Source organism: Rhamphochromis sp. 'chilingali', assembly GCF_963969265.1.
Source record: "Rhamphochromis sp. 'chilingali' genome assembly, chromosome: 1".
NCBI lineage: Eukaryota > Metazoa > Chordata > Actinopteri > Cichliformes > Cichlidae > Rhamphochromis > Rhamphochromis sp. 'chilingali'.
In genome coordinates, this window is record NC_137929.1 from 10,193,486 (window position 1) to 10,218,075 (window position 24,590).

General features: G+C 39.0%; 2 protein-coding genes across 2 annotated transcripts in view; one reads left to right on the top strand and one right to left on the bottom strand.

The window, feature by feature from the left end:
- Nucleotides 1–24,590, top strand: part of LOC308403419 (NACHT, LRR and PYD domains-containing protein 12-like) — a 420,441-nt gene that overhangs the window by 321,628 nt on the left and 74,223 nt on the right. The gene's annotated exons all lie outside the window — the stretch shown is intronic.
- LOC308403835 (uncharacterized protein) lies at nt 52–2,726 on the bottom strand. Its single transcript, XM_080893608.1, has 4 exons — nt 2,588–2,726; nt 1,443–1,591; nt 569–733; nt 52–491 (listed from the first exon to the last, which is right to left on the bottom strand). The coding sequence occupies exons 2-4, from the start codon at nt 1,497–1,499 to the stop codon at nt 402–404; spliced, it is 312 nt and encodes a 103-aa protein (XP_080749734.1). The 5' UTR covers nt 1,500–1,591; nt 2,588–2,726; the 3' UTR covers nt 52–401.

Here is a 24,590-nt window from a genome sequence, read left to right on the forward strand (position 1 = left end):
ATTAAATATATTGGCTATACTATAAATAAATATATATATATAAATACTATATCTACAGATAACACAACAAATAATACATGTATTGTTTAATTAATAAAACATCAGAAAGTGATAAAACACATTAGAAATAGCAATAGCTTCATAACAGACCAATAAATCAACACATTTTCATCAGCAGATATTTGCATGTTCAGTAAAAACATTTCAACAACAAGTTTATGATTAAAATGATCAATGAACTTCAGCCTTACGCTATGTAATGTACTTTTCATGTTGTACTCATGGTCCTTTGTTAGTCCAGTTTAGGACAATGTCTCTGACGTATGTTTCATATCAAATATATGTCATATCAAAACAAGCCCACACCTGCAGTTGTTTCAGTTTTTCACTGGTGTTTCCTGTCAGCTGGTCAACCTCACATCCATATCAGCCAACCAAATGACAAGTTCCTCCCTTTGTGCTTCAAATCCCTCCCACTCTGAGACAAGGAGCTGAAAGAGAGAGAAAAGAGTCAATTATAAAGAAGAGAGAAAAGTGAAACCCTCCTCAGAAGGTCTGACTCGCATACCTGCAGTTGACCTGTGATGGACTCCAGTTTGGCGTTCACGTCATCCCTCGTCGATGCCAACAGCTGAGTCTGCAGGGTGCCCTGGAAGAGCTGAGTTAATGTTCGACTCCTCCTGGTCAGGCTCTCCAGCTGGATGACCCGAGGTCTCCCCTCTCGCCGCTGCCTCTGAACACACAAACACAAATTGCATCTGAAGCAGGAGGTGCAGATTTTTTTTGCTATTCTTTTCTAAATCCAGGCTAGATCACGTGGAGGTATTTGGAAAATTGTTTTGGCCAGTGGACGACTGTTGTCTTGCAGAAAGTCAAACCAAACATATGCGATACACAATCAATTCACAAGAACACATTGTAAAAAATAAGTCCAGTTCTTGCCTGATTTCAAGTGAAAGCTGCATCAAAACAGGGTAAAATGAGTGTTTGCAGCAAATGTGAGCACAAAGCCTCACTTTGTACAAGCCTGCTATTACAGTTCTCCTCTATGCAGACGACTTTCCTGTTTTCAAGGCACAACTTGGATCTGCTGTACGAATCTTATGGATACACACTAAATGAAATAATAGTGTGCATGACTCCAGATTCTGATCCCTCATCCTAATATGGTCCCAACATAGCAACAGCAATAATGCAAATGTTGAGGCTTCAAAATACAAAGTCCATAAACCAATGGCTGACATGGGTTTTATCATAAGGGTGATAAATATACAGATTTCAGTCTGTCTTAGAGATTTGATGTTCATTTACCTGCAGATGCACTATACGTACATGCTCCATGGTTTTTCACAACATTTTGCATATCACTATTTAATACAGGAAGTACGTGAACTAAAACATGTCATCGTTCTTTGTGAGAGGACCATATTAATGAAACAAACCTCAATGACATCATAGGGATCCCTAAAGATGCTCCTGCTGCTTCTCTTCCTCCTCATCCAAAGCTTCCTTCTCCTTGTCCTCAACTTCCATCCAATTGTAATTCAATCTAATTGTGTTTCTGCCCCTCCTCTTCCTCATTTTGTTGGAGCTGTGAACACAGTTAATGTGAATCTGGATTAATTTGTGCAAACAAGAAAAATCTACAGCTTTTTGGTCAGAGGTGCTCTTGTGATTTAAGCCGGGTAGAGTAGATTTATGTGTTGATGCTACCTGCTTCAGCTCTGGCTGCTGAGTGATATTTAAACCCTGGCTGGATTACAAACTTTAACCATGTGCTGAACTTTGGCCCAGCGTTGATACCTCTTGTTAGTATAACGACCTCTTCTTAGCTTGTATGTATGATGTATGATGGTGGATAAATTAAATATACAAAAAAATTTAACTATATTACAAAAGAACATCTATCTTGGAAACATCAAATGACCGGAGCATAACTTGTCAACTAGTCCGAAACTAAGTTATGCAGGAACAGTCAAAGACACACCTTCTCATGTTTGAAACCGTTGTTTGAAAGGTTCTTTGTGGCACCAAAACAGGTTCTTCTATGGCATCAGTCTAAAGAACCACTTTCTATTCATTTCTATATAATTCGATTAGACAATGAAGAGTTATCTAATCTAATTATTCATTCAAAACTCTTATGCATAGCTGTATTTTATACAGCTCATACAGAATTCAAAGTACAGGTTCATGTGAGTATTTAATGTACGGCTCAGATCTACAGAATTTCAGAGTTTCTAGAGCAGACACAGAGCTCACAACAGGCTTCAGGCGCCATTTTAGTGACTTTAACAATATATTAAATTTTAATTTCGGTCTAGCTGACATTAGGTTATGTACGCAGCACGCAATTGAACCACATATTTTAGAAGCCAAAGGTTCAAATTAGCTGGGAGCAGCTTCACTTAATTATAACAGTGGTTTTGTTAGGAAAACAGTTTCTGTATACCGGATACTAAATTGCGCTGACCTCAACGGCTAACGTATCTAGCTAATCTCTACTGTTAGCACAACATTAACAGCAAGCTACAATGACGAGTAACAAAAACAAAACAGTAATAAGGTTTTAATGGAAATGTTTTACCTTTTCTAACAGTCCCAGAATCCACAGCTTCAAAGTCCAGCAGGTACTGAAGACTGTTATCCGTTTCGCTGTCACCGTCCGTGAGTTTTTTTCCCCGAAAGGTCAAGGCCCGCCGCTCGCACACTCTGTCTGCGCATGCGCATGCGCATCCCAACGACTGACCCCCTCCGTTCGCTCCCGGGAGGTTATAGTATGACGTGTTCTGACGTCACTCTCTCTCCCTGTCATTTATTTGGCTCGAAACACATATTAACAAATTGCTCAGTGATGAACAACTACTCAGATCATTTACCTAAGCAGTGCTTTGTCAAAACGAAGTGTGTGTTCATTACACTGACATTCTGTTCTGCAATTGTTACTTACTTGTATCTTATAATTTGACTTTACATACTGCTGGGTGGTTTGTAAAGTTTACAATAATTAGTATTATCATTATGCTGTATTTTCAAAAATATATAATAATCTCAAAAGTAATGCCTTGGAGTAGAAAATAGTAATGCTTTATTAAAATTTAAAATTAAAGTACAGTACTTGAATGTGTGTATTGTGTCTACTGTTTGTTAACTCACCATATTCATAATGTGTTTGTGGGGTTAGGGGTGTGTGTGTGTGTGTGTGTGTGTGTGTGTGGGGGGGGGGGGGGGGGGGGGGGGGGGTTAGGGTCTTTAGGCTTTGGCCCCCACCCCTGCCACCAGTATATTTTTAAGCAAATATTTCTAACTTTTATTTGAATATTCAGTTTCCTACCATCTTCTCTTAAAGGGTAATTGCCAGGTAACCCGCCCTCTCCCTTCGCACACACATGCACACAAAGAAAACACACAGTATAATTCACAGCCTCATTATAGTGAATAAATATTTATGCCATTTACACCATCAAACTTAGATTGCTAAGGATGAAGAACCTTTTGTTCTTTAAAGAACCATTTGTAATAGCTGAAGAACCATCCACAAAATAAAAAGGTTCTTTGACGTATGATGGTTCTTTAAAGAAGCATGAAGCCATCTGAAGAACCATTTAAGAACCATAATTTTTCTGAGTGCATGTGATTCCAGGCTGAGTTTATGCATTTATGCTTATTTGTTTATAAAATATTATAAGCTGGTCTGAGGTCATTTGTTACTAAAGAAAAACAAACAAACACTGTGTCATTATTTAATCCACTAAAACTAAGACACAATGCAGAAGCAGTGTGTGAAAACTAAGTGCACCTTCACTGGTGTAGCATCTGCCTTAGAAACAATGAAGTCAAATGAAACTGTTGAATCATCTCTATGTGCTAAAGGCTCATTTTAATGCAGCATTAATCACGTTGCTTTAACAGTGCTGCATTTTAATAATGTTTATCACGTTCTTTGTAGATTTTAATTATCACCATCGTCGCTGTGAGAACATGTCTGGTTGGAGCAGGCGGCACTCAGGGATCATGTTGTGTGGAAGAAGAGTCATGTGATTGTTTTTTTAAAGATTTTTTATATGAGTGCACAGAGTGTGAAACAGAAAGATAGGATCGACAGAGAAAGCTGATCATGTCTGTTGTGACACCTGCAATCTCTGACTAGAGTTTTAGGTTTTGTCAGGCAGCTAACACAAAGAAAGCCTGGCTTCATTGTACAAATACAACTTACATATACAACACATGACATATTACACAGAGTCATTATTTATTCAACAAAAACTAAGCCAGATGCAGTTTTTGGATTTTATTTCAAAATGTTCTTATTCTGATTGTTTACTTAATATATTTAGACACATTTGGTTTATTTCTATAAAAATGATATTTTACACAAAACTTCAAATAGCTGCCTGCAAACATGGCTCTTTATTGTAAAGCCAGGTATGAACAACAACCTGCAGCTGCATGCTGTTGTGCTCATTGGTGTCACATTAGGTTCTGAACCACAAACAGAGAAGTTTCTTAGAACTGCTGGGCTAGTGATGTAGGTGTTGATGCAAATGATGGCTTAGGGTGGTGCTACGACAGTGTATAAAAACTGAAGCTCCCAGAGCCAAGTGTTATTTGTTCTTCCGTAACTGAGGTGAACTATAACCTGCTCAGGTAGAATTTAATAACAGCGTGTCTGAACTGCTCGTCTCCAGGCTTCACGTCTCATTCTGTAAGAACTTGTTGTTTGTTTATTAACTTTTTAGAAACAACAGACTTTTGTATACTTCCAAGAAAGAGGGAGAACTTACTCTTCTGCCACACTCATGTTCATCTTTATCTGTCATCAGTTCAGATAAAAGCATCACTGATTATTCTGAACACTGTTTTAAAGCTTCTGCGTCACTCTGATTTCTTCTTAAAGTTGGCAGACAGGATTGTGAAGAAGGACATAGTGGATCCCCCCTTTTAATGAGCATATTATCTGTGAACACTGAATACAAACAACCTAAATGCTCATTAAAGAAGCAGGTTGGCTCATAAAGTGCTCTGTACTTATTTTATGCAAGTGCTGTTTCTGGAAACAACCACCATCTGTAATCAACACAGGACTTATTGAACTGTCAGGTGTGCAGACAACATGGCACATTTTGGGAACACCTATAGTTGATGTCTTAATTATGAAAATAGCTACTATGTAGTTCATGCTTCCTGTTCTGCCAGAGCAGGTGCAGCCTTTGTGGAAGTGGGTTCCACTGGACCAGCGTCTGTGAACGATCCATTGTGGGTGATTTTTTTTTTGACCTTACATCTGTGTGTAAGGACCAACCACAACCATCTAAAATCTTTGCATGTTATTTTATCTTCTGTGTAAGAAGTACACAGCATACCCTGATGATCAGCTTCAAGGGTTCTCAGTGTAGGATGCATACAGTATGTCATGCTGAAATATAGAGCACTTACAATAGAACCCACTAGAAACCAATTATTTTAGCCTGGTTCCTTAAATCTATGGCATTTTTCCCATGCTGACTGATATGCTGCTCAGTGTCTTTTGCTGTCTGTCATGATCCTGGGCCATGTTGGCCCAGCATTCTTAGTTTTTGTATGTTTTGTGTGTTGTTCTTTATTTATGCCATGGTTTCTGTTAAGATGTTCCTTATTTGATTACCTCCTGTGTGCCCCTCTGTTTATCTGTGAGCCCTCGTTTCCCCTCCTTGTGTTTTATTCCATGTTTTCCCAGCCCGTTATGTCCGTGCTCTCCCCGTGCTGTCTCTCCTCCTCTCTGAAACTCCGCGTACTTCCTGTTTTACTTTGACAGTCTCCCGTCAGTGTTGCGTTCACTCCTGCCGTGTCTTGTTATGATTATCAGTGTCACCTGTGTTCCCCGTGTGCTCCCACTTCCCTCGTTAACCCTCTGTGTATTTATGTCTGCGTCTCCCTCAGTTCTGTGTCGCGTTCTCCCTCATTCATGGCCGTGTGTTTCTCTGTGTATTACGTTATAGTTTCCTCGTTTAGGTTGTATGGTTTTTCTCTCCAGCAATAAAGCTGTGTTTTGAGTTCATTCCTGCCTCCGTGAGCTTGCGTTTGGGTCCTCATCCTGCCTGCACACAGCCGCAACCATGACAGTCTGTTTTTAAATCAGATGTCACTCTGAACATAAACACAAGCCACAGCAGCCCAGCTGTCTTAGCTGAGTACAAGGATACATTTACTCTCTTTGTGTAAAATATTGTGATGATTTTACATTATATTAGGCAGGCAGCTGCCCAAATTAAACCGTGACTATTAGCAGTTTGGTTATTTTGAACGCCTCGGCTGGAAAAAATTCAAAATGGTTTGTAAGGTTGGCCACAGCTTTGTATGTAAAGGGGAGTTAGAAGATATTTTAAGATTGATTAAGATTAATTAATATTTTTAATTGTTTTATTTTACATCTCACCTTTTACACTGCATTGAGTTGCTGCCATGTGATTGGCTGAGTGTACATCGTTCTTTGTTTCAAAATGGACTTAATGCTTGGTTGAACAGTTGTGATGTTTATCTCCTTTAGATTTATTTTTTATTTTCATGATGAAAATGGTTTTTTGGTTCATACCTATGAAGTTACAGTGTTTCTGAAAAGCCTAAAAAGATGAATTGTTACCATAGTAAACTTCAAAACAGACTTTATTATATGATATAGTTATAAAATTGGATAAAAATTGACTTCAGCATAATATAAAATAATGTGTTGTCACTATGTATGCATTGGTCAACTTTCAGATCTATGAAGTTCAGCTCCCCCAGCTGTGTCTCCCTTCTGTGGCCCATTCCCTCATTACTACCCTGTGTATTTAAGCCCTGTGTTTTCCCACGCTTGGTGTCGCGTCGTACCCTCAGACCCTGCCTGTGTGTTCCTGCTTGGTTTCATGGTTTGGTTTCTGTTTTTGTTTCATGCCAGCAATAAAAGCTGTGGTTTTAGTTACATTTCGTCTCGGAGTCCTGCATTTGGATCCACATTTCCACCTGCCCGCACTCAGAGCCCTGACATCAGCATAATATAAAATAATGTGTTTTCCCGATACCTGATTTTTAGCACTATGTATGCATTGGTCAACTTTCAGATCTATGAAGTTCAGCTCAGTTATCTATGTTTTCATTTTTAGTTTCCATTTGCATTTAGATGCACGGCCGATTCTCTGATGTGTGATCTGTTTCTACCTGTGCTGATGCTAGCAGGACTAAAGCTGATCAAGCAGCAGTAAATATGTGAAGCAAGGCTGAAGGATACACTCATAAAATGAACAGAATCATAAGAATATAACAGCATGAGCACTGCAAATGCAACTAAAACATGTTGACATAAAATGGTATGTTATTTGAAATCTATATGAAATAATGACACATCTATATTTTCCAATTTATTTATTTTTTTTGTATTTATTTAGTTTTTCCACAGTTGTGTAAATCAGTCTGTCTGTGGACTGGTACAGCTGAAAAGCCGACGCAGCCAGTTCCTCTTCTTCTTCTTGGGTTTTTTCTCTGGCACAGTCTTAGCTTCAGTTTCGAGTTCAGCTGGATTGGTAGTTATCGTTTTCTCTCTGTCTTCTGTTTGTTGTAGAGAGTCATGCAGAGACATCTCAGTTGATGTCAGGGAGTCTTCTTCTTCTTCCTTGTCCTGTTCTTTGGTGTCTTTTTCCACCAGAAGCTCAGATTTTCCATTTGCTGTGTTGGAATTTCGTTCATTTTGCTCCTGTGTGATTTTAATGTAGGACGCTTTGACTTCTTTCAACTCTTGATAAAGAGTCTCTACTTTCATGTCATGAAGCTCCTTGTTGGAGCAGAGCTGGGATTTAAGCTCACTGATTTCCATGTTCAGTGTCTCCTGGTCCTGCCTATGTTTGTCTTCCTGTTCCTTGAGTTGGTGTTGAGCTTCTAGGAGCTGTTGTTGGAGTGTTCCTATTTGCTCTTGTTGAGTCTTGTATTGGACTTCAAATTGAGCCTCCTTCAGACCTACACAGTCCGTGTGTGAAGCCTCTGTGGTTTGTGTAGAAGAATCCACACACTGCTCTGTGGTAGGGTCGCTGACGTCTTCGTGCAGGACACGGATCATGTCATCCAGCATGACAACTGCTTGGTTGTCCTTTGCTTGAACCTCTGTTTTGCTCTTATCAGGCTTATTATTATCATTAGCCTCCTCCAGTTGCTCTATGAGCTCTTTAATTGTTTCTTCATGCTGTTTTTTGTCGGCGATCATCTGTGCATGAAGTTTGGTCACCTTAGACTGGTAATAAGAAGCCCTCTTATTAGCAGCTACCAGTTTCCAGTAAAGCTCGTTCTGGTGGTTTTGGGAAGCTTGTAGTTGATGCCTGAGAGCAGCAATCTCACAACATGAATCATACTGGACTCTGCCATGATGGGGTATAAATCTGGGATTTGGCTGATGTTGCCACGTCCCTCCATTTGGCCCAGGGTTTTGTCCACTGGCGTTATTCATGTTTGCCTCTGTCTCCATATTCACGTCGTCCTTTGGTTCTGACATAGGGAGGGATTCAGGGTTTTCCCTTTCAGAGGTTCCTTCAGGGTTTCCTGACACTTCTTCATTTCTCAGGTTGCTTCCATCAGCCACGTTGTTTTGGGCTTCTAGAAGAGCCCGAGCATACGCCCGAGTAATCGGTCGTCTGGGTTCTTCAGCCACTCTTTTCTGTTTTTGCCCCCTTTTTTTCTTGCCTTTCACGACCACTTCTGTTTGAACTTGTGCCAGAGGACGTGTTTCAGGATTTGGTGTTTGGGCTTTTTTGAGGTCATTTTCCGATCTTTGCAAAACTGTTATATTTGGGCTCACGACCACTTCCATCTGTGCTTCTGCCATTTTATATGCGTCTGCTTCAGCGTCTGCTTCAGCGTCTGCTTCAGCGTCTGCTTCAGCGTCTGCTTCAGCGTCTCTGTGTCTTCCTTATCTTGGTTTTAACAAACAGGTTGTTTTGTAGTTCTGCCACCAAAGAGTTGCTACAGTTGACTGAATTTCTCCTTCCAATGACAGAATGTGATGACATCACAAGCTTTGTGCCTTTGATGACATCACAGGCTTTGTGCATTTGATTCTGTGATTGGATAATTTGAAAATAAAATGTCCACAAATGTACTTTAAAAAAAGTCATTTTATTTTGTAGTATATGTTGAATTAACACTATAAAAGCTACTCGACCAGAATTGCAGTTAAAAATAAAACAAAAGCAAAACACAAGTTTTTATAAATGGTTGTTACAAACAAACCTAACCAAAGGAGAAGACGACTGTTTAGTGGAAAAATATTAGACATGCTCTCTCATAATAACTGTGTAATAATGTAAACTAAGACATGTCGAAAACATTGATATTTAGTTAAAGGTATTTATTCAAACGATCCAATGACCAGCATGTTTTAGTGAATGTCTGTAGGCACCGGGAGCTTGGTGGTTGCCTAGGCGACAATATGTCATCTATGTTTTGTTTTTAATTCAGTTTCACTGGTGAAACTAAGAAACAACAGGCTGTAGAGGGACACGTTAACAGAGCTTTACTAACTCTTACTGTCATATCCAGTGTGGACAAATCTGTATAGATTCATATTAATATATTAATCATTCATTTGAATAACCAAGGATGCAAAATAAAAATCACAGGAGAGTTTATGAGACCAGGTCAAGTTCAGAGACACACGTTTAGCAGAGGTGAAGCCTCGAGGACAGCTGGCAGCTACACCCATGTATGACAGCACCCACCTGTCACAAAGAGCAGCCTTTCCATGCCTGACTCTGCATAATTGTCAGCATCCAAGCATTTTAAATGAATCATCATCCTCAGAAATCATCCTTTGCACAGTTGTTATGAAGAGAAAAATAAACTTTAGAGCTGAAAATCAGATATGAGCCGTGATCTGGGAGGGGAAGGGCACCTGCTGCCAGACAATGTTCACCTTGGAAAAAGTCAAAAGTGGTTTATAAATTTTGCCACAGGTCTGTTTGTCAGAGGGAGTTAGGCCATTGCTTCATAATTGAAGACTGATTAAGATGGATTCATATTTTCTTAAAGGTTCTTTTTAGACCTCACCTTTTACACCTGCATTGAGTTGCTGCCATGTGATTGGCTGATCAGATATTTGCATTAATGAGTATTTGAACAGATCTACCTAATGAAGTTTTATATTTATGATGAAAATGCTTTGATGGTTCATAGCTATGAAGTTACAGTATATCTGAAGAGCCTTAAAATATTTTTTTTTACCATAGTAAACTTCAAAACAGACTTTATTATATGATATAGTTTTAAAAAAGGATAACAATTGACCTCAGCATAATATAAAATAATGTGTTTTCCCGATACCTGATTTTTAGCACTATGTATGCATTGGTCAACTTTCAGATCTATGAAGTTCAGCTCAGTTATCTATGTTTTCATTTTTAGTTTCCATTTGCATTTAGATGCACGGCCGATTCTCTGATGTGTGATCTGTTTCTACCTGTGCTGATGCTAGCAGGACTAAAGCTGATCAAGCAGCAGTAAATATGTGAAGCAAGGCTGAAGGATACACTCATAAAATGAACAGAATCATAAGAATATAACAGCACGAGCACTGCAAATGCAACTAAAACATGTTGACATCAAATGGTATGTTATTTGAAATCTATATGAAATAATGACACATCTATGTTTTCCAATTGTTTTTATTTATTAATTTTATTTTTTCCACAGTTGTGTAAATCAGTCTGTCTGTGGACTGCCAGCCAACACATCCACAACACCAACAACTCAGACAGCACAAAGCCTTTTAAGTTGGCGAGGCGTGATAGCAAATGCAGCGCAGGTACATCCATCTCACCTGCAGCAGCATCGCAGACCACGCCCCCCCTCCACACCACTCTTTCCTCATAGTTGCTCGCCATCGTTGCGCTCAGAGGGTAGAAGGTCCCGATCGAAGTGCACAGGTAACTTCCCTTCACATTTCACGACAATGATCCTGTTAGTGAGAAGCCTGCCTTCATACTGGCAGCTGGGTTTCCTGGCTCCCTGATGCTTTAGCTTACATTTAATTATGCGAAACGTTGCGGTACTATACGTCATGCCGCTATTTTCATCGTACCTCCCATCACCTCTACAAATGGATTTGACCTTTGCTGGAATGCTGAGGATGAATGTGTTGGTTTCCTTACAACTGTTGTCAATTTTGTAGATATTCCTATTTGATATTTCTGCGTTACACAGCTTTTCAGTCATCTTAGCATCTACATGCTGTCTTCTAAACTTTTCATAAGGTTTCTTCAGGTCGGTGCTCGCTTGGTTGAAAATTGTTCACTTTGGAAAATCCGGAAGCAAAGAGCAGCACGAGCATCGTGCAGACAAACAGTGTCTTCATCGTCTCCTGGAGAAGAAAACACATGGACATTTTTCCACATTAAGAATTTGGCAGATACATCCTTTTGGATCCTGAAGCTCAGTAAGTCGTCTTTGTGAGCTGCAAACACACACGACAAGAGGACTGATAGACCTTTTACTTTAAATGAAAGAAGTCGTTTTATTTATAGTTTTCTTTTTTATTTATTTCTAATCATATATATTACTTTGTTCTCTGTTTATTTTTTATTTTTCAACTGTTAGGACGATTTCTAAATATCCTGAACAAGCCTGATCTGGACGGCTCCTGGAAGCAGATTCAGGCGTGATGATGTCATTTTCAACTGGAAAAAGAAGCTTTGAAAAGCTGAAGTAGTTGTCTTTAAATGTTTAGATATTTAACCTTGTTGTATTACTTTATATTTTATATTCATCGTATTAAGACATCAAGATATTTGTTTTTGCCTTAAAATTTTGTGTTTTAATTTATACTTTTTGTTATTATTATTTTTTAATTTTGTCATTTTGCCTTTTTTACTTGATGTGATTTGGATAAATATATATTTATATCTACAGATATATTGAGAGAGTTTTTCTCTGAGTTTCACAAGCCCATTTTATAGATAAAAGTCCAGGTCATAATAGATCCGGTTCATTAAGAACAAAGTTTAAATCCGATTTAATATAAAAGCCTTTCTGCACTCAGTTGTTCTTTCCTGTCATATGTTTCAGTGTGCTCTGTAGTAACAATGACACACTGCAAAATAAAAATAAAACAGAACTCAAGACACTATGGATTTTCCTCCAATTCGTATCTGTTTGTGTAATTTATAGGATTTTTTATTTCAAGCTTTTCCAAATTAAGACACTCACCTTTTTTTCCTTTACTAATGATGATGATTAACCTGCAGTGGTTCAGGTATAAGTTGGTTGTCTGGAACAGCAGGTGATGAAGATGTCGTGAAGGGTCTGTGGTTAATGTATATAGTGGGTTCATTACATAACTGGATAGGCAACATCTGACAGTCAGTTTAAATAAGATCTTGTTGTATTTGAACACAAATCAGCAAAAACAGGTCTCTCACCGTGCAAATATACAGCTTACGTAAGTTTAGTGTGCTCACCGAATGCAGTGTTTAGTGTAGCAGCAGAATTATGACAGTTTATGGAGATGCTCAACGTGAGCCTGCTGCCCAGCTTTAAAAGGAAAATCATTTTAAATGATACATAATAAGTTCTTACCAAAAGAGGAATGCAGACGGAGATGAGCAGAGATCTCTTCTGCAGTTCAGATGCTGCTGTGAGTTCTAGTTCACTTCTGTCACAGAGGAACAAAGTGTGTTTGGATCTGGACACTTTGATTTTTATACTTCTGATCAGCACCACCTCAAATAATCCTTTGCATCCACACCTACATCACTGGCCCACCACTTCTAGGAAACTTTAACACTTCCCTGCTTGTGACTCAGAAAGATAATGCAAATATGATGACCACTGACCACAAGAACCTGCATGTAGATGCAGCCTGTTTATCCACATCTGGCTTTAGAAAAGAAATTAATGCACAAACAAATAGATTTAAAATAAAAAGATGTGTTGGTATATTTTGACCTTTCAAATAAACTATTAACACTTCTTTTTTCCCCTTTTTAAGTATAATTTTTGGCAAATAAAGTGAGTGTATTGACCATTTGCAGTTAAAATGTTGAACAATCTTTTTATTTTTGTTTTACTACCAGTTGGTTGTAATAATTTCATATGAGGATTTAAATGGATGTATAACAAAACAAAGGATAAAAGTGTATATAAAAGTATATTTAATGAAGCTGATCGAACAACAGTGCAATATGGCATTATGACAGTGTTTACAATTTTGGCAGGAGAACAAAAGATAAATATTATAAAATACAAGACATGAAAATCTCAGAGGTCAGGGGTCGAGGGCCCAGGAAGTCTGACCCGCAGATTCCAGGTCTGACTTCGAGTACATAAAATATCATCTTTCTTGTGGGGAAGGAGCCTGAGTTAGAGCAGGAAGTTACACCATATTGATATTGTTGGGGTAGCCTCAATGCCAGTGTTGGACTCTCCAGTTTCCTTGAAGGAGGTTTGACTTTGTGCCATCGTTGGCTGGACTCTGTGCTCATTGATATCCCCGTATCAGTGAGTTAAGACACCATGCATTTATTTTCTGTGTGGCACACAACAAGAAAACAAGCCAAGAGAGAACACATCAGCCTCCAATGACAGTTTATTAAAAGGTTTATTGGAGGTTATTTGTTGTGTTATTGAACCTATGTGCTAATGAAAGAGTGTCCTTAATAAACGTACTCCATAAGGAAGTGTGTTCACAAGTGCACAGAACACATTAGGGCACAGGTCAATGATCGATTTTACAATTGTATTGTCAGATCGATGGACACTTTCGGATACTTGGATATTCAGGTGATTAGAGGAGCAGAGATGATCAGCTGATCAGGATTTGGTGGTGTGTTGGATCAGGTGGTGGAGAGATACAGGACAGGCCTGACACACACAAACGTATAGTGAAGGTGCAGAGGCTCAGATCTGTGACATCGTCCCAGCTCAGTGTCCATATTTAGATGTAACAGTGCTATAGACTTTACCTGACAACTTGTATGAGTAATGTTTTCATCTCAGGCATGTAAATTTCATTTGTGAATATATTTTTAATACTTGTACAACAGATTTTTTTGAGTGTTAAATAGAAATTATATGCTGAAACTGAAGTGATGGGTCGCACTCTTTAGTTCACCCCTGCTCTCGAAACCATGTAGGTGGTCCAATTAACATATTTACATTTTTTCATTTGCTTTTGCTGTTTCACTTGCAAAATATTTCCAGTGTGACATTTGATCAGGTCTTGTAAACCTTGTCGTTAACCAAGCAGTCACTCCCAGGCTGCTGTGCTGATCACCGGATCTTAACTTCATTGTCACAGTGCACTCAGAACAAAACAGCCATGCAGAGATATGAGTCACAGTGACATTAAAACTGATGAAGACCGTCGTCGTTAGAACCAGCAAACTGAACGAACTAAAAAAGATCATCTAAATTCAACTGGTCTAAAATATCAGGATCTCAGTGTTAAGTCCATATTTTTGAAGTAGAAGCTTTTACTGGTTTTACTTAAGAAAAAGAAATAATAAGGAATTGTTTTGGAATTTGTCCAGGTTAACAGATGAAATCATGTTCAGTGCTTTGTCCTGTCAGTAAACACAGATTCTTTATTTGCACTGAATGGGACAGCATATAATTTCACTGCTTTTGGCATAATGACAATAAAAGATAGTTTCAAAGTCTGACCTGCAAAGCCCGTCCACCCAGTGTCCTCCTCAGTCATGCTGGTTGCATGATTGCTGTAGAAGTGCTAAACTACTGTGACCTGATTAATTGAACTGAGCTCACACTGCAATAACTAATCAGGGAGGTGGTAGTTTAAGTACTTCATTACCAAAATGTATAAATGAAGTACATCAGAAGATGTTGGGGAAGAAGGACTTCACCAGGTGGGCCTGGACCCCCGAGGCCTGTCCCTGTGCCGACCTCGTCTGAGTCTAATAGTTTAATAGATTCAGTTTAATTTAATGTTAAGTTGAACTGGAGTTAACCAGAATCCTTTACTCTTCCAACTCCTCTACTTTGTCTAACAGTTAGCTTAGCTTAGCCTAGCCAAGTTTTCTTTGCAAAATTGCTAATTGCATGGTTTCAAATTGCAGTTTTGATTTTAAGTGGACTAATTGTTCAGACCTGCTCTGGGGCCTGTCTGAAGTATTAAATTGACATATATTTGTCTCAACACCTACGCAGGAGAACTTTTTTGTAAGTGTGAAATGGAAAATAGAAGAAGAAGTAGAGATGTGGGTGTTCCTATTTACATGTTTTTATTTTCTGTTTCTTTAGCCAAACATGTTATTTGATCAGAGCACCTGCCTGTACACCTGCTGTTAACCAAGCAGTTATTTTCAAGCTGCTACACTGATCACAAAGTCAGGACATATGAATGACAGGAAGTGTCCAGTGTCACGTACCGATATTAATGACAACAATGATGGGTCAAAGCAACATATGATGAACATTTATTACGATATCCTGATAAATGTAATGCAGCGGGATAACTTCTACAGTTATTATGTTAGTGATGATGCCTCTTTGCTTTGCATTTATTCACAGCTTTGTGGCGTACGATGGAGTGTCAGGGCCACCTTAAGATGATAACCTGCCACGGCTGCAGTACCCTCTACAACACGGCTTGTGTCGATGATTTAGTGAAGCAAACTGATCAGCTGTCTCATTGTGTCTTTTGTGTGTTTGGTTTTGTGTTTTCAATGAACTGAAAGCCCTCTTTAATGCACGAGGGTGTGACCATCCACATTCTCTCATCTGTCCAGTGTCAGCCATTCATTTTGTGCAAATGGTCAAGTCTTCCAAGTGTGCGTGCTTTTCCTTCTGACCAGATGCAGCTTTTTGCACCATAACTTTATTGTCCTGATACTGATCCCCACACTGTGTATGTGCACTAAAACAGCAATCATTTCACTGCTCAGGTTACAAAATGTCATAAGATGCTGCATGGCCGTACAAGATAGACTTTGGTTAGCAACAACTCTCTGAGGCCTCAACTGTGAAGCAGAACGCTGTCTTATCCGGCTAACTTCAAGAGCCAAGTTATCCTTTGAACCTAATCTGCTCCAAAGCAATTTATGTTCCAAATGTGAGATCCCCAGGTACAAAATCACCACCTACTAACCAGTAAGACCAAAAAAGAACAAAATAAATAAAATCCCCGATCCTGGAAGGTCCCTCAGACCGCTGTGTGCAGAGAGTAGGAGGGTGTAATATTTTTCAGCAGAGTCTGACGTCTTTGTCTTTCCATGATTAGCAACGATAATGAACATAGATTCTCTACAACTTTACTGTTTTGGAAGTATTAATTTATGATCCTAAAGCAGGACACCTGCACTGTAATTAATGACCTCACATCACATGTTTAAATTATGCTTTTACATTTAACCTTTTAATCAGACCAACAACAAGCTCATACTCAATTTTAGCAGCAGTCATTGTGACACTGATGATAAAACTTGTGTAAAATTGCAAAACTGTAAAAAGAAATTAAAAAAAAAAAATTTAAAAAAAAAAGCATTTTTGTAGCTCAATGTTGAAATTACAGGTAACTTCACTGGTTGGCTGTTTCACCTGTAACACTTCAAAATAACATGCTAAGGTTTAATAGGTTATAAGGAATATACTCTGAGCCCTGAGCAGTGTTGTGCTAATAAGAGACGTTTTGTGTGTGCAGTGAACCAGTAAGTTTTGTATTTCATAATTTATTGAGTTTCTATGATCCTTTCTGACCTGCGTTAATGAAGCAGTCATTAGAGCACCATGTCCGCTATAATAGTTCTGTAGTTTGATGCTTGAGTCGTTGCAGACTTGTTGAAACTCCCTCACCCGTCAAAGCAGCGTCTTTGTTATTCGAGTCCAGCAGATGGCAGTGTTTCACTGTCTGACGGCTGTCTGAAGCTTCAGCTGGATTATCCGTTTGCTATGTTTGCCATGTTACAGTGGGGAGGAAAAACTCATTTTTAACAGGAATATCTAGACATGAGTGATTACTGCAGTGGGGCACTATCTGTGCTATCTATAAGAAATGTTAGCAACAATAAAACTCTGAGGATCAGGGCTCCATTTCACTCCAGTGTTCAGTGGCATTTTAAAAGAGTGAATACTGACGCTGAATGTCTTTGTAAAGCAAAAGCACTTTGTTAGCCTTTACAGAGCAAAGCTATGGATCAATGTGCAGTGAAGAAAAATCGAGGTGGCCAGTCTGTCCTTTCCTAACCAATCACAGAGCTCCTTACATTGCACCATGTGGCTAATTTGCGTTTTACTGATATTGCTGGGCTGCTGTCAATCATTTTGTCTTTATATTACAACAGAGCATTGACCTTTAACCTGTTTAATTCATACTGAGTATTTAAAAAAAATGTATTGTCATAATAAATTGTGCCTCACTGAAACACCATTTTGCATTAGCCTCTATCACCTGACTTGTCACTGATGATATCACTGCATGAGCAGGCGAGCGGTAGCGGCGGGGGGGTGTAGGTGAAGCTCGTGAAGAACAAAATTCTGTACGAGCGGACGCAGTGAGTCCAATAACCAGGGGTAACTGGAAATAAGGTGTTGTAGGCTGGCTTCCACAGTGTAAAGAGACACTTCTCCCTCATGCTCTAACAGCTGGTAAATCAATTTAGAAGCAGAGTCGATAACGGCCTCCTGAAGCTCCCTAGGTGGGGTGACTGCCGCTGGATCCATATCTGGCTGGTCCGTACTGTCACGGCGGGTGAGGAGAGCCGTGTGAAAATAATAAATGAGGATCCAATCGCAGGCAGTAGTGGAGAAGTGAAGGTGGTTTATTGAACACAAAAATAAATATGGACAAACAGCAAATGGAGCACGAACTAAACTAGACTGGAAACAACTAAACTACAGAGCACAAACACACGGGTGAGACATGGTGGATACACAGACGGACCAGCAGCTACAATGACAGAGGACACGACTTAAATACACAGAGAAACACAGGGGAATTACACACAGGTGGTGGACACAGCTGGGAATAATCACCAAGACGAGACAGAGGTAAAACTGAACACACTCACATGAGACGCAGACCTTCACAATAAAACAGGAACAAGAAACCATCACACTAAGACGCAGACTCGACATAGAGAGAGAGACAGAAAATGACACATGGAACTAAACTAAACCTGCAAAAACATGACAACTCAAAATACTGGGTCAAACTGACCCAGAACCGTGACAGACTTTCTATAATGTTTTGCTTGAGCATGTCCTGCTTTTCTGTAATGTTATTTCTACAGTTTTAGCAGTTCTTCTCGAGGGAAAGAGAAAGATGTAAAAATCTTATACGTTATATATGTTAAATAACATGTGTAGTGCTCACATGTAATGCAGATGTTAGCTTTGATCTAACCAATAAATCCTGATTGGATGTTGTTAGCGTTAGCACTTGTGTTTGCTTCCCTGCTGTACAACAGCATTACCAAAATACAACTGAAGAAACAAACTCAGTTATGAAAAGTTTGTGTTCAGTTTGCAGTCGCTGAAAATAATTACACCTTTGGGAATGACATGGAAATGATTTTGGTGTAGAAAAAAATGACAAGAAATCAAAAATGAAAGTTATCTGGTCTTTTTCTTTAAAGAGTAGCCTACTGCAGAGCAGCAACACTGACAAAGACCATCATCACCAATACTGCAGCTAATACAATGATCCAGGAGGAAACTTGAAAAAGCAGGAAAAATGTGACACTGATCAAAATGAATACATCAATTATTGATCAAAGAGAAAATGCATACTACCACAATGCATTGTTATTGCATCTCAGTTTCTCACCATCACTGATAATCTGACGTCTGCTGGACCTCAGGAATCGTCTCCATCACCTCTCTGTGAGGAGCAGAGAGCACTCGTGCTGCACATCCCACCTGTGTGCTGTGTTTACGTGAACCTGAGAGCACAGCTGTAGTGGTGACAGTGAATGTAGCGTTGGTGTTGGACACACTGACAGTGTTGTACTGTGAGAAGCTGAGGTGTTGTTGTGAGACACTGAGTGTTACAGTGGGAGCAGGTCGACCAGTGGCTGAACAGGAAACAACCCACTCTTCAGCAGAGTTTGACTCTCTGACATCAACAACAGGTTCATGCAGCTCTGTGAAGGATCAGGAGATATAAAATAAGGAGTATATTGTTAAAGATACATTGACTTCTAACACATGTAACGCATTAAGGTAAAATTTCTTACCATAAGGATGTGTTACACGATTTATAAACCCCAGTTTGTTAATTATTTGTTCATGATTCATAACTATATACTTAATTTTTTAAAAATTAAGTGTTTTTGGTCAAATGGAATTTCTTTTTGGGTAATTTTAGCCCCTTTTAGCCCTCTGCCAAAATGTTTTAACCTTTCTGTCTCTAACAGTAAAACATCGTTCCTTTATCTTCTGTGTCTGGTGTGTTGGTCAGGATTAGCTAGCTTGGCAAAAAGTTCCCATTAAACAATTAAAGTGTGTTACTGTGAGGTGTGTGTTCGTACTATGAGTCACAGCTCGAGTTTTCTTGCGGGTGAAGGTTTTTCACCTCGCTGTCATTCTTGCATAAAAGTGTTTGACCCCTTCAGAAAAAAAAAAACGAAATTTGGGATTATTTTTTGTTTTGTTCATTGTGTGTATTTGTTTCTACTTTTTACTTTTTCTTTTACTGTGTACAGCACTTTGGTCAACCTGTGTTGTTTTTAGACATGGTTATTGATTGATTGATTGATAGATATGTCTTTGATTAAAATACAGCCTACTCCACATCCTCCAAGTTACAGAGAAGAGGAACCATCTGGGGTGAACTTGTGCACTTGGTATTGGCTGTCATGGTCCCTGTGCCTCTCCGGCTCGCTCATGTTGGCCACAGGTTTGTTTTGTTTTCTCTCCTGCTTCCCTGGGTGGAGCTCATTGTGGGCTCTCACCCTTGGCCCACGTATCTGCGGTGATTTCTACACCTGTTGCTGATCAGGCGGCGTCCCCCTTTCCTATTTAACGCTGCGGCACGGAGTATTCGGCACTGAAATGTTGAACCTCCCATGTTCGTGCTCTCAGCTCTCCTAAGACAAACTCTCTCAGTGTTGTGTGGCGTATTGATCTAATTGGACTCTTTGTGTTTAGATCTCCCCGGAACTGACCTGTGATCCCTGTGTGTGTCAACATAAGTGGAAATTGGAGCGAGAGTGGCTGTGGAGAAGCGAGTGTGCGTAAGAAGAGGAGTGGCGGAGTTTGGGCCGAGTGGGGAGCGAGTGTGGATTCCTTCCCCTGGAGCCCTGAAGCCCTGCCCCATGCACTGTATATACACATCACTGTGGTTTCCCTTCTGTGTTAATAAATTGTCAACCCTTTGCTTGCCAGAACGCTGCCTGCGTCTGAATCCATCTGTTAGCCCTGACATTGGATACCTGGAAATCAGTGAAGGGACCATTAATGCTTCAACTTGTACACAGGTTTGAGAGCAACCACCCAAAAGCTTCTGCTAATAAACACTAGTCTGTGTTTGTGATGCAAATGTTTCTGGCTGTGTTCACAAACATTTAGTAAGGTGAGTGAGGAATATTAATACTTATTATTAGATCATTAGCAGACTGTAGAACTTGACTGCACGCCAAGGTGGCAGTTCAGCCATTTGATTCATGTTGCAGCAGCTCATGAGTGAATGAACATCGTGCAATAAAAGTACTTCTAGAAGTACATTTTTGCAAAAACGTACATTGTGGAGGAATGTAGGGAAGACACGAGGGAGCCCAATATTTTACTCAAACGTTAATCGCTGCATCACACAACTGAACATTCAAAGCGCCAAAACCTAACCCTCTCACTTCCCGTTACACTGGGTACGAGTGGAGCTACCTGGTGGTATGTACTTACATTTCTTTAAATTTACTTGAGTAGGGTAGAGTCATGCTAATGACCTAATAATTTTATTCAGGTGTGTTGCAGCAGAGATACATTTAAAAGCTTCAGGACGCTGGCTCTCAAGGCCTGGAGTTTGACACCCCTGCTTTACACAAAGATGGGTTAAATCACAGTGCAAAGAATGAATGAATAAATGAAATATAAACAATAAATAATTCTTAAATAGTCTTACACATCAATGTCATTGGTTGACTTTTGAAGTATTTGAATCCTTATTGGGTTCCCTGAGTGACAGAAGGATTAAAACACTTTAAAATCAGTACTGAAAATATGTGCAGACATTACTAGATAGATTTAGGGTTAGAATCAATAAATCACTATCATGTTAATAAGATAAGACACATTACAAAACGACATACTAGAAAGTGAAAAGGTAACTTTTCTTCAAGCAGCATAGTGGAGCAACAGAAAAAGACAAACCCCAACACCAGCACTGCTGCAGCTATTACAGTGATTGAGGGAAAATCTGTGAAAAAAACAGAAAAACGTGACGCTGACCAACAATAATACATCACTCATGAAGTACTGAAGTCATTGTTATTAGATCCCAGTCAAATTTACCCAAGTATCATCCATCTCTAGTCTAGTCTGTGGTATACAGAAAGAGTTTCTCACCACCAACAGATGTTTTTTGGACCTCAGGAATCGTCTCCATCACCTCTCTGTGAGGAGCAGAGAGCACTCGTGCTGCACATCCCACCTGTGTGCTGTGTTTACGTGAACCTGAGAGCACAGCTGTAGTGGTGACAGTGAATGTAGCGTTGGTGTTGGACACACTGACAGTGTTGTACTGTGAGAAGCTGAGGTGTTGTTGTGAGACACTGAGTGTTACAGTGGGAGCAGGTCGACCAGTGGCTGAACAGGAAACAACCCACTCTTCAGCAGAGTTTGACTCTCTGACATCAACAACAGGTTCATGCAGCTCTGTGAAGGATCAGGAGATATTGCAAGGAATATGTTGTTGAAAGGAAATCAGTTTCTAGCACATTTAAACACATTAATGCAAAAGTTCTTACCATAGACTTGGAAGCAGGTTCTACCAGTGAAGGAGCCTTCAGGATAAGTGTTAAACAGACAGTGATAGCATCCTTCATCCTGCTCCGTCACATTCCTGATGACTATGGAGCAGTTCTGTAGTCCAGTGTATTTAAACTTGACTTTATCGTTAAAGCCATCATTCACTCTCTGACCATAGTACTTGCTGTAGGTGGCAACATTTGTCTCCACATCACGTGAGATTTTCTGCCATGTGACCTGAAGGACGTCTTTAGTGTCCAAGAGCTGACAGCTGAATTCAGCATCTTCTCCCACTGCTGCCAGCACAGTCTGCTGTGTTTGGACCACTGCTGTTAGAGCTGCATGGAGAATAACATGAGTTAGAGATGTGGAACTGAGAGGTATTGATGGGAAGGATTAAACAATAATTCGGGTCATGGAGTAGTCTGTGTTTTAGGCTCAAACAAATTGACATATGGGTACCACTTAAATGTGATGTAGACTATAAATATAAACCTGACACTCATTGTTTCATACTGTATGTTTCAGGGACATTTTCTTTCATCTATAAAAAAAAGTAAGACAATTCAGTTAGCTACCAACTAAACAAAGAAAGTCAGATAGATGTACAGATCGTGTCTATATTGGTTCTGTTGGTCCATGACCAATTCTGGAGGTCTGTACTGCATTTGAACTTTTCCAACAATTTGGAGGTCCAACCATGATTTAAGCTGGACATCAATATGGCGTTCAACATTAGAACCTTGGACTTGATGTATATTTTTTGGACATCATGTAGATATCTATGACAAGTGCAGGGAATTTAAAGGTTTAATTGAGGTCATATTTTTTATTTACAAAATATCAATATTGGGGTTACAAAACAATCCCTTCAGTGGACCAAAAATGAATTATAAAACCCATCACTTCAACATAACCAATACCAGGACTGGTATTGACTGGTAACTCGTGCTACTGTAGAAATTCCCATTGATTTTCTACATTTTCCCAGAGGCCTCCCCTTCTGTGGATTACTAGTATGTTATTTATTAATTTGTGCCTCAATTATTTCAGATCAGTTATTTCACTGGGGAAGCCCTATATTGCCCACTTCCTAATTTCAGCACTGTTTGATCTTTCTCTTTAGCATGTATGTAACTTTGGTTTGTTGAGATTTTGGCATTACTTCTGTCATAAACATTCTCTCTCAGACATAACTGACTAAGATTTCTGTGGTTACCCAGAACATTTTAATAGACTTTTTGTAATCAATCAGGTCTTCAACCCCTTCTTTTTAAAATAGTGTATAAACCGTATGTATGTGTGAAAGACTGTTAATGTTTTGATAAATTGTTTATTTTAGAACAATTGGTGAGTGTGTTTAGCCACTTCACACTACTACACTTTGCTCTAAACTACATTCCTTCTCTGAACAGTATATATGTGAATGGACTGACGGATCTTTTAATTTCAAATGTTAAATAATTGTCAGTAAACTACTTATGACCTGAACTCCGTCTCTGTCTAATGGAAACGAGTGCCTTCTTGTTTTTAACTACATTGGGGTTGTGAAACGTCTTTTACATTGTAGGCCACATACAACCCAATTTTTGTTAATTTACCAACCATACATACATAACACACAAACATGTGGTTTATCTATTGCTTTCATCGTAATATGAATAGGCATGGGGCAACCTTTAACAAAACAGTCTAAAGCTGTTTTCACACAGCTCTCAAAACAGTCTCATTAATCTGAATGATGAACAACTCATGACACAGAAAGTTGATTTTGTTCTTTTTTATTAGGCTGATTGTTCAGTGGGAGAAATGTTTTGTCACTCATTCAAACAAAATCTAAACTCTTCAGTAATTGTATCTCCCTCTAATTCTGTCTAAAGACAATCTCTTTGTCACTTCAGAGAAAAGTTCTCACATTTTAGGATCAATTTTTAATTATTACGAGTGAAGGTTCTTGTTTTCTTTTTTTTTCTCTTGTCACAATAAATAACTTTAAAAAACAAAAACAACAATACGGAATAAAACTTACCTTTTTAAAAGGCCATAAAAAGAAAAAACAAACACAGAATCCCACAGTCTGACATGGTGCATGTCTCTGTGTCCCCACTGGCTATTGTACCACGTATTGAAACAACATCGTACAATAGCCAAATTATTGAAAACTCAAATGTCCCCGAAGGAAGGAAGAATCTCCCTTCCTTGTGGGACATTCCAAGGCATGTTAGAATGATCAACTGTACCAAGTAAAGTACAAAAACTTCCCAGTGCAGAGTTTCATCAGTGTTTTAATCAGCAAACTCAATCATTTTTTTCTGCATTTTGAAAATTCAGTAAAGCTGTAGGTGTCAACATTTGTCTCCACATCTTGTAAGATTTTCTGTCATGTGACCTGAAGGATGTATTTAGTAGAGATGGCACGATACCACTTTTTTATGTCCGATACCGATACCGATATCATAACTTTGGATATCTGCCGATACCGATATGAATCCGATATAGTGTTTTTTAATCAACAAAATTGTTTTTTAAATATCTTGCTGCATTTTGTATAAGTTCATACTCAAGTTTAAAACAACAACTACACTAAAGCTATTCTGTTATACCTGTATGCAAAAAAAAATATTTCATAGTTCAGCAATACTGATCAATCTAATAAACTTAAACCTACACCATCCTCC

What these genes read in the sequence shown, in the direction of transcription:
- LOC308403835 (XM_080893608.1), bottom strand. Translation starts at nt 1,499, where the DNA reads ATGAGGAGGAAGAGAAGCAGCAGGAGCATCTTTAGGGATCCCTATGAT. An exon ending in ATCCCTATGATGTCATTGAG is followed by an intron (nt 734 to 1,442) that starts GTTTGTTTCATT and finishes TTGTGTGTTCAG; the next exon opens with AGGCAGCGGCGAGAGGGGAG. An exon ending in CCATCACAGGTCAACTGCAG is followed by an intron (nt 492 to 568) that starts GTATGCGAGTCA and finishes TCTCTCTTTCAG; the next exon opens with CTCCTTGTCTCAGAGTGGGA.